The 11,263-nt window shown below is 35.2% G+C and overlaps 1 protein-coding gene across 1 annotated transcript; it reads left to right on the top strand.

Annotated features, from left to right (window-relative positions):
- Window positions 1–5,085: 5,085 nt before the first annotated feature.
- LOC110703764 lies at window positions 5,086–9,719 on the top strand (the record flags this gene model as incomplete). The annotated part of the gene is made up of 4 exons (XM_021881549.1): window positions 5,086–5,344; window positions 5,719–5,938; window positions 6,256–6,523; window positions 6,961–9,719. Coding segments are annotated over 4 exons (1,041 nt in total), but the record flags the coding sequence as incomplete, so codon positions are not given.
- Window positions 9,720–11,263: the final 1,544 nt, after the last annotated feature.

Raw genomic sequence — 11,263 nt, 5'->3', positions numbered from 1 at the left:
GGGAGCCTTTCCTTTGTCATCCTTGGCAATGGGCTTGCTTGTCTCCCCTTTTTTGGAGCAAAAGAACTCTTAAAGGTAGGCTTAGTATACCCACTAGCACTACTCACCTTGTCATACTTCTCAAACTTCAAAGCTTTTTACACCACTTGATCAAAACTTTCATGGGCATGCACATCAACATTTTGCCCAAGCTTTCTTTCAAGATCACCAATATACCTAGCAATCTTATGCTCCGGTGCTTCTTCAATTCCACTCATGATAGAAAGTTTCTCAAACTCCCTTGTATACTTCTCTACTGACATAGTTCCTTGCTTAAGAGAGTTCAATTTAAGATAAGCATCTTGCAAATAAACTTTAGGCACAAAGGCCTTGTTCATATGTTTCTTCAATTTCTCCCAAGAATTGATTTTTGATTTTCCATCTTTCTTCCTACGGTTCTTTAAGTTCTCATACCACAAAGAAGCATGTTTTTTGAGTTTAAGGATGGCCAATTTGAAACATTTTTCATCATTATAACCCTTATATTCAAACACATTCTCCATACTCCTAACCCAATCAAGAAATTCATTAGGATCAAGATTACGTTCAAAGTCCGGAAATTCCAACTTGATGTCTCGGTCACGATTGTCCTCATGGTGTCATTGGCAGTATTCCCTTCTCGGCGAGGAGAGTGAGAGTCATCTTCTTCACTAGGGATCCTCCTCCTTCTAGGACTCCTTTTATTCTCCAAGACCTCAAGAAGTCTATCAAACTTCCTTTCTATAGCATCCAATCTAGAGTTTTCATTGTAACCTTCATCATCTTCATAATAGTATCTATCAACCATGTTTCAAGAAAGAAAGCTTGTATTTTTTAGAGAAATTTTAAATTTTTGTGGGAAAAGATGAGATCTTTTGAGAGGGGGAAAGAGAAATTCAAAAAGGTAGGATCTTTCTAGGCTAATAACCCAAGCTCTTGATACCAAATGATATGAAATAAACAAGAAAACTCAAGAAAAAGGGAGGAGAAATCAAGTAACAACAAGTTCAATCAACAAATAAGGATAAACTATCTCAAAATCACAAAGATAAATGAAATAGGGGTCTTAATTAATCAAAGCCAACACCAAGTAAAGCTAGGATTAAGGTGTAACCACAAAGATTACAAGGTAGCAATCACAAAGAAAGCAAGATAATCACAAAGATTATGGTAGAGAGAGAAAGTCTCTTTGATTACAAAATCAAGCAAAGTTCAACATTAAAAAATCTTGCAAAACGTCTTAAAAACAACTTAAATAGTGAGCATAAACTGAAAAAAAAAAACGGGAAAAGGTTCGGCCAAACTTAGGGTAAGTTCGGTCGAACTTGTGGTATGTTCAGTCGAACTTTTGGAGTTCGACCACTCCTGCAAAGATGCAAAAATCAGGTCTGAAACTGCCTAGAAGTTTAGGCGAACCAGCTTTGGTTCGGTCGAACTCCCCTGCTCCTGGACTGCTCAACTTCAAACATTCATAACTTCTTCGTTTCTTGCTCAAATTTGGCATGTGACCAGTCGTTGGAAAGCTCTTGAACTCTACTTTCACCTCTAACTTGAATCACCTAAAAATTTCTTGTAACGAAGGAGATATGGCTGAATAAAGTAGTTGCATCATATATTGATAAGCTTCTTGTCTTCAAGTGTGATGATGGTTAGCCCCGAAAGGTGACCACCAAGGAGCTTGGCCCGACTTCGTGTCACGACACGTGGCATGTATTCCACTTCTTCCACTAAGTTCCATGCACCCGCGTCAAATTGAATCCAATATAATCACACATAATATAATGTAAAAAAAATAAAAAGGATAACCAATTTACATAGACTACCATTACATAAGAAATCTCATTGATCTATTAATTAACTGTAATAGAACAAAATATGAACCACCTAATTACTATTAAAAAGAACCAGAAGTGAGCACAAAATTAACAAGTAACAATACGGGGGAAATTTAAAGTTATCAACAGTATCATTATTACTTTATATTGTTACAATCAAACCCTTGCCTTCTATCAAGGCCTTAAAATCTTTTACAAAAAACAAATAAGACATATTTACATGTAGCATAGCAATTGTGAAAAAAAGTTCTTAACATCAAGATTCAGAATAACTTAGCAATTGTATTTGTTAACTCTTTATTATTCAAAAATACATCAAATATCTACTCAAGGCTTTAAGCAATGACCCCGTAAATGTTTTTAAAAAATTTATAATAGATTCGGAATCACTTGAAAGATAATTCATATCAAATAGCATCATTTAAAATATCAATTATAAGGATTTATAACTAAATAATTCAGGTGTACTCATACATGTAAGACGGAATATTACAATTAAACTTGACGACTCTTCAAGTTTTAGTAGCATATTATTGCATCATCAATTTTATTATCTTAAATAGAAGAGTAATTTTTTTCACAAACAAAAAAAAAAAAAAAAAAAAAAAAAAAAAAAAAAAAAAAAGAAGAAGAAGAAGGTAAACTTGCTCGATGAGGTCTTTCATGATAAGTAAAAGTATTATTTGGGATAATGGATAAATATCACTTTTAGCGAAAAAAAAAGGGGGGGCATTAAAGAAGAATAAACATAGAGATAAATTTTATTCAAAAAAAAAAAAAAAAAAAAAAAAAAAAAAAGAGATAAATTAAAAAATAAATGTTGGATAAGAGATTAGAACCCATGAACTTTGATTGATTATCAAAAAAGGTATTATTTAATGCACTTTGTATCCTATTTAAACAAATTTTAACTATTTTTTTCCTGGTATGGACCATGGCACATGCTCTACCAAGACACAAGGTGGTTCCGCCACTAATAAACATGATTATAGATTATGTAGGAATATAAGATTAGCAATTGAAAAGGCTAAACAGACAATCAAATGCATATAAAGCTGAAGGCATAAGATTAATCACAATACTCATCCACACATACATCTAAAGTTTACTCGTGAGTATATGGACTAAGATGGAAAATACTAGACCTGCTATCAAATTAGAGTTGTTAATTGCGTGTAGATCTTGTTAGGAATTATATTTTAATTAAATTAAAAACACTGGTAGGGCACATGCCTTACCGCCTCATCAGGTCCCTTCACCTCATCAGGTCCCTTCTTCCTTCTCCCCTCTGATGGCATGACAATTGATATTAAATTAGAATGTCAAGTGTCGCTATCTTGTGGTCGTTGTGAGATTCGACTTTATATATCAATGATATAATATGAAGTGTAAATAGAGTATGAGTCGAGACCTTGTGAGAAGAGAAATATAATGTTTTTTTCAAAAAAAAAAAAAAGTAAATTGAAGAGTATTTCCGTTTAAGAAAGTCTTGTAATTTAAAAATAAAGTTAAGAAGGTAAATGTTGTAATTTAAAATTAAAAAAACAAAGGCATTATATAAACGGTAACAATCTAATAAAGTTGTAAGATTTTTTTATAGGCCGTGTTTGGTGAATAGCTTAAAGCTGAAGTTAATTTTGAGTAGCTGATTGTATTAATTGATTTGACTAACTTATTTTATTAGCTTATTGTATAAAAGTGTTTTGTAAATAGCTGATAGTTTAAAGTTGTTTGAGTATGTGAAATGGTCAATAAGCTAATTGTGGGATGAGTATAGTTTAGGTAAGATTTTAAATTAAATGGGGATATAAGTGTCGTTTCACCATATATTAATGAATAAGCTAATTGAAAAAAACATCTAAAAGGAGCTTTTTAAAAAAGCTTATTTAGTGGAAATTTAGGGTTGTCAAACGGGACGTGTCGTGTCGATATTAAACGAGTTGAAAAATCCTTGACCGAAACCTAACTCGTTTATTAAACGGGTTACCTGTGTAACTTTTTACCCACATATTGTAATAAATTAATTAATATTCAACTCAAAAATAAAAAAGTTTGACATCATTAATTCATTAAAGATACTACAACAATTTCAAGCTAGTGTTTCAAAAAAAATATACCACAAGGGTTTAAAACTTTTTGCCAAATTATCTGCCAAAAAATTACCAAAATGTATAAATGGAGTCAACGTAATTTACAAAATAATAAGTTTTAAATAAAAAAATTCAGCTTATTTTTTTTACTAATTAATTAATAGATTAAGCATGTTGGGTTCAGATTGACGAGTTGTCGTTCAACCCATTTATATAATCGGGTTATGCGTGTCAGTTTCGGGTTAAAAATTTCAACCTAAACCTAACCCGTATAATTTCGTGTCGTGTTAGTGTCAACCCAATTATGTAAACGGGTCGAGAATTTTTTACCCAAACCCCCTTATTTCGTGTCGGGTTATTGTGTCGTGTTAGTTTTTTATAGGCTGAAGTGGAATAAACCAAACACCTTGAATTAATTTATTTAATAGTCAATAAGCTATTTGTTGGTAAAATAAGCTAATTTTCCTCAAATAGATGTTTACCAAACACAACCTTAATCACCCCTCACCAGGGTAATAGATAGTTAAATATTCCCTCCGTTCCTTAATTAAATTTCTACTTCTCTCTATTACGTAAAGAATAATAAATGTTAGAAATAAGAATCTAATAAAAGAATAGAGGAATCTAATTATACATCAGACAAGTCACATGTAACTCCAAAAGTATTTAGAAAAGAATGTATCCGGATCCGTCGTTACATGTGAGCACGTAAGATACTGGTGCAGTGGTACACCCACCCCACGAGGCCTTCATCTATAAATTTGAAGTTTGGTGTTGACTTTCTTTCTTTCTCATATACCTCTATTTGCTCTATTCTACTATCTATCACAACAAATTTACAATCAAGTTCCAAGTCCTCGTTTAAATTTTTTATCTTTGAAGCTTTAAATATATCATACATAAGGTAATCTTCTTTTTTTCTTATCTACTAAGTTTTTTAATTAATGGTATAGTTAATCATTTTTCCATCCATTTTTTTGGGGCTAATCTAAGCTTATACTTATATTTGGCATTATATGATCCTGTGGTCATAAAAGATGAACGAATTTTGTGTATAATGCTAAAATATTTATAATATGGCCGAACGTCTTTAACTAGAGACTAAGTGTGTGTCCAAACTTATTATTCGAAACGTTTTCTAATGCATTTTGAAGAGTGTTGGAGTGATCCTAGTGATCTCCATTGCAGTGACATTTATATGTCAGTCAACCCTGCCTCCACCACCACGAATATGTGGGCAACCTGGTGGACCACCCGTAACACCACCAAGGGTGAAGCTGAGGGATGGTAGACATTTGGCCTACAAAGAGTTTGGTGTACCAAAGGAGAATGCCAAGTTTAAGATTGTATATGTTCATGGTTTTGCCAATTCTAGACATGATGTCATTATTATTAAGGATGCAATTGTATTTTGTCATCTAATCTTCCTCAGGTAATTCTATAGTTTCCATTCTTATTAAGGATGCAATTGTATTTTGCTATTTCTATAGTTATTTGCTTCTACTCAGAACTAAAATTCAGGCTTTTGTGGATGGTGAGCTCAAATCTATCGGCTCTTGCACCTCAAGACATATCATATTCTGTTTTTCCTGCATATAAATTTCAGTATGATATCTAGTGAACATTAATAAACACGTATTAGTTACACTTTCGTAGACTAAGTTTTAGAAATTAACAATAAAATGTCCCTTATACAATTAGAGGAACAATGCTATATCCTTTTTGTGATCTGAAATAAAAATTAACTGTAAGCTTCATTTTTAATTTTGTCCCCTTATCACTGGAAGTCGTCCAAGAGTTGGGATTGTATATAGTGTCATTTGATAGGGCAGGCTATGGAGAGAGTGATCCTGATCCGAAGAGAACAATTAAAAGCATGGCTTTGGATATTGAAGAGCTCGCTGACCAGTTAAAGCTCGGGGATAAAATTTATTTGGTTGGATTTTCCATGGGCGGCCAATCAGTCTGGGGTTCCCTCGAGTTCATTCCCCACAGGTACTGCCAGTTACTTTATATTAACATCAGCCACACAGTATGGTTCTTTTTATGAACAGACTTTTTATTACCATTTTTTAGAAGAATGAATAATAATAAAATGATTACAAGGTAAATGAAAATAGGTAAGGATGATGCATGCAATCTATGCATACAGAAAGACTATAACCCACATGATAATCACATAATTTGTATTCAATGAGCAAACAATTTGTTATATATACTAGTATAATGAAATATATACATAATGATGTAAGTTCATACGGAATATTGAAGGTAAAAATTTCATGGAATTCTTCATGGGCATGTTGTTGCAGGCTTGCAGGAGCAGCACTGTTAGCACCAGTTGTAAATTACTGGTGGAGTGGATTCCCTGAGAGCTTATCTCATGAAGCCTTTCGACAGCAGCTGCCACAGGACCAATGGACTGTAAGGGTTGTTCACTACTTTCCTTGGCTTACTTACTGGTGGAACACACAAAAGCTCTTTCCTGCTTCTAGTGTTGCTGCTGGGAAAATTGTATTCAGTCGACAGGATTATGAAATCTTTTCAAAGATCACATTCTCTGACGGTACTAATCACAAGGTTAGTTATCTTAATATATTAGTTTTGTTCTAACATTGTAAATCTTATGTTTTTACTGGATTCTATACATAATATGGCCTGACAATTCTCCAATCTGCCATTGCTAATAAACCTATAATATCTAAATCAGTCTCAACTATGATATTTTTCTTGGGACTTCTGTAGATAGGGAAAGCTATAAACTAAATACTATTCAAACTAGTTCATAGGCCAACTTATCTTTTTGTTCAAATCATAATTGTGTCATTTATGGTCAAGAATAATGAGCTTATATTTTCAAAGTCTATTTTGAAAGACTAACAAGTAGTAATTTCCTAAATTTGTTAAAGAAAACTCTTAAAAGATGAAAATAAATACTGATGCATGTATTAAATATTTTTTGTCTGAATTTCAGGGATACTAATTGATATTCCATGGATGTGTGGATTTTTTTACAGGAACAAACGAAACAACAAGGAGAATTCGAGTCACTTCATCGAGACATGATGATTGGATTTGGAAACTGGGAATTTAGTCCAATGAACCTCACGAACCCCTTTGAAAGCAAGCGAGGATTGGTGCATCTATGGCAGGGTGACGAGGATACCCTTGTACCGGTCACATTGCAAAGATATATTGCCCAAAGACTTCCATGGATCAAGTACCATGAGTTGGCAGGGGCAGGGCATGTGTTTCCCTTAGCAGAAGGGAAGGCTGAAGCTATTCTTAGAGCATTGCTGTTGGGTGATTAGTAGATTGATCACTCTTTTGACACCAAGATTGGTTTTGTGCATTCTGGAAATTGAGCAATCCAGTTAACATCGTTATGAAGAAAATATAGTTAGTAAGATTATGGGCATTAGTATGTCTAGAACATCATTGAATATTTGAAATTATGTAATTGGAAACTACTGTCCTGTATTAAAATATCATTCAAAAGGCATTGCATAGGTACTGATGTGTTTCTTACATTACTGAGGTATTGCATAGAATTAGATAGACGGTATTTTAGCAGTCATACGCCTCTTATTTCAAATCTGTTGCTGACTAGTGACTAGCATCTAATTGGCATGCTAACCATGTTAATGACGAATTTTTCTATGACTCTTATGGCGGTCTCCCCTATCCCTGCATAGAATTTATATTTATTCGTTTTAATTAGATTGTTTCCAAGCACCATCAATATTAGCCGCCAGGCAGGAATATCTTTGCTATCCTGTCTGAGGCAACCTGATTGCGGTTACTTGTAGGTGGAATGCTCCTGTGTTGGGAACACGTTAAGCTATAATTCACCAATTCCTGGCTGATACAAACCCACACTTGCACCTAAGAGACGAAATTGCTAGTCTCAGGGTCTTCGCCTTGAGAAATCACATTGTTTTTATGTTTCCAAATCACCTACAATCCTGCAAATAACACAATAGTAAGTTGACAGTCTTGTCATCCTTTGAGAGAAGGTTGATCTAAGATTTGTTCCAATGATCAATTTGAATGGGATATTTTGGCCGAGAATTAATCCACAACGACAATGCCAGCCACACTTTTAAAGGCCATTCAAAGTTCCTGAACAGATGTTTTGAAGACTAGAGGGCTTGGCCACAGAGAACACACACAAGGCCAAAAATTAGTTTTCGACTGCTCTAAACAAAGCTTCCAAGGAAAGTTTTTCAAATCCCATTAGATTTGAATTAGTTATACATGGAAAGGTATTCTCAAGTATTGTTGTGCATGCTGATTTACCAGTGTAGTAATCCCAAAAGATGCAGTTCTAGAAGATTTGCTCATCCTTTTGGTTGCTCCTTCTTATACAGGCTCCAGAATATCTATAGTGTCACACCTTTTGAAAATTTTCCAAATGATTTGAGTTTTCATGAGGTAGTATGACTATTAATGAGACTCGCGAGTCCAGCGAGTGTCTTTCCTTCATGGTGACCGAAAACTTAAGCTCAAATGTTCAACTGATAAGGGAGGAAGCTTGAAGCTCCTCTAATAGCGGAAAAATGGATTTAGTGAGAGAAATTAGAGAGAGAATTTGAGGAAGAAGCGAGTTTGTTATAAATTGCATAACTAACTCACAATTATTACATGACTCTTATAGTGGATTACACGTCATCATTCCACTAACCAACCAAAACTCAGCTAATAATAGCTAAAATTAACTAAAAATTCCCGCCAAAACAATTAACAAAACAATTAGCTAAAGTTTCCACATCATAGCTTTCCCCCTTTAAAAGACTTGTCCTCAAGTCTAAGCAATTACAAAGTCAGGAAACATCTTCTCATAATGTTCAGCAGGCTCCCAAGTAGCCTTAAAAGCAGGAAAACCTTCCCATTGAACCAAATAGTGTACCTGAGCTTGATTCTGAAACTTCACCATTTTCCTGTCCAAACTTGCAGCACGCTGAAATCTATCAGTCCCAATTTCAAACCCTTGAAACACAGGAGGGATATAAGAGACCAAAGGCAGTTTTCCTCGAAAAATCTTGAGTTGAGATACATGAAACACATCATGTATCTTGGTTGCTGCTGGCAAGTTTAGCTTGTAAGCCATTTTACCAATCACAACAGCTACCTGAAATGGCCCATAGAACTGATAAGACAGCTTCTGATTACTCCTATGTATTGAATGCTACCTATAGGATTGGAATTTTAACCAAACCCAATCACCTACTTCAAATGACCTTTCAGACCTATGCTTGTCAGCCTGACTCTTCATCCTGCTTTGAGCTCTCTCCAAATGGAACTTCAAATCTGCAATCATCCTTTCCCTTCTTTGCAAGCTCCTATCCAGCTCATCATTCTTAACCTCACCAGCCAAATATGGCAAGAGTAAAGGTGGGGTTGGTTGTAAACAACCTCATAGGGAGTCAATTGTATAGCAGTGTGAAAATGGGTATTGTACCACCACTCTGTTAGAGACAACTATTTATGACATTCCTGGGGTTGATCTCCTGTCATGCACCAGAGGTATGCTTCCAAGCACCTATTTACCACCTCTGTCTGACCATCAGTCTGAGGATGATAGGCAGTAGACAAAAGTAGCTCAATCCCATGTAGAGTGAATAACCCCTTCCAGAATTGACTCAAGAACACAGAGTCCCTATCACTGACTATGGACCTTGGCCACCCATGTAACTTAAAGAAATTATCCAAGTCACATTGAGCTACTTGCAATGTTGTAAAAGGGTGAGATAATGCCATGAAATGAGCATATTTGCTCAACCTGTCCACCACCACAAATATCACCTCTTTCCCAACTGATTTAGGAAGCCCTGTGATAAAATCCATAGAATTGTCAAGCCAATCTCCTCATGAATAGGGAGAGGCTGTAAATGACCACGATATGCTAAAGTATCATACTTAGCAGCCTGACACACTGTGCACTTCCTCACAAATGCACTGACATCTCTTGTGAGTCCCCTCTAGTAGAACAACCTCTTAACCCTTCTCAAGGTTAACTCCCTTCCACCATGACCACTCTCTGGAGATTCATGATGCTAAGACAAAATTTTATTCCCCAGTTGGTCATCAGGACCCACTATAATTTTGCCCTTTCTTCTTAAGAGAGTGCCATCCTACTGGAATCCTACAACCAAGTTTCCAGATTGCAAAGCTTGTATGATTGCAGAATAATTGTCATTTAACTGGTAATTAGCAGCAATTAAGGTTCCCAAATTGGAATCCAATACTGTAACTGTCATACATAGAATCTCATAACCTTGATGCCTTGATAAGGCATCTGTTGCCACATTTTCCCTCCCACATTTGTACTGTATCTCATAGTCAAAGCCCATTAGCTTTGATAACCAAAACTGGTGAAATGGAGTAGAAATCTTCTACGGCAATAGCCATTTTAAACTTTTCTAATCTGTCTTGATAACAAAATGCCCCTCTACCAGATATTGTTCCCATTTCTAGACAACAAAGACTTAGCCAACAACTCCTTATCATACACAGAAAGCTTCTGCCACTTTGGACCCAATGCCCTGCTGATATATGCTAATGGATGCCCTTCCTGCATTAATACAAGCCCTATACCAGTCTTAGATGCATCAGTCTCTAAGATAATCTGCTTGCCAAAATCTGGAATGGCCAAAACTGGTGTTGAAATCAAGGCAGACTTAAGTAATTCAAAGGCTTGTTGTGCTTCATCATTCTAATTATAACCATTCTTCTTCAGCTGGTGTGTAAAAGGTTTACTTATCACTACATATCCCTTCACAAACTTCCTAAAATAACCTGTCAAGCCCAGGAAGCTTCTATGTTCTTTCACATTAGATGGGACTGGACAACTACTGACTGCAGCAACCGTCTTGGGATCAGTCTCCACACCAAACTCAGTAATAATCCACCTTATTTGTTGCAAAAATAAATTTGTTTTCCTTCACAAACATGCAGTTATCTTTCATCAGAGAAAACACCTCAGCTAGATGTTGCCAGTGATCCTTCAAGGATCTGCTATAAACTAGTATGTCATCAAAAAATACTAACACACACTTCCTTAAAAGTGGCCTAAACACATGGTTCATCCACCCTTGAAAAGAAGCAGGGGCGTTAGTCAGACCAAAAGGCATGACTAAGAACTCATAGTGTGAGTCTTGAATGTTGTTTTGAACACATCATTAGCATTTACTCTTATTTGATGGTATCAAGCCCTCTAATCCAACTTGCTGAAAACCTTAGCTCAAGCTAACTCATTAATTAATTCATCTATCACTGGAATTGGAAAATTATTTTTAACAGTCCTATTATTCAACTCCC

The sequence above is a fragment of the Chenopodium quinoa genome, unplaced genomic scaffold (assembly GCF_001683475.1).
Source record: "Chenopodium quinoa cultivar QQ74 unplaced genomic scaffold, ASM168347v1, whole genome shotgun sequence".
In the NCBI taxonomy this organism is placed as follows: Eukaryota; Viridiplantae; Streptophyta; class Magnoliopsida; order Caryophyllales; family Amaranthaceae; genus Chenopodium; species Chenopodium quinoa.
The sequence above is the reverse complement of the archived record's forward strand: the minus strand, read 5'-3'. Positions and strand labels throughout refer to the sequence as shown.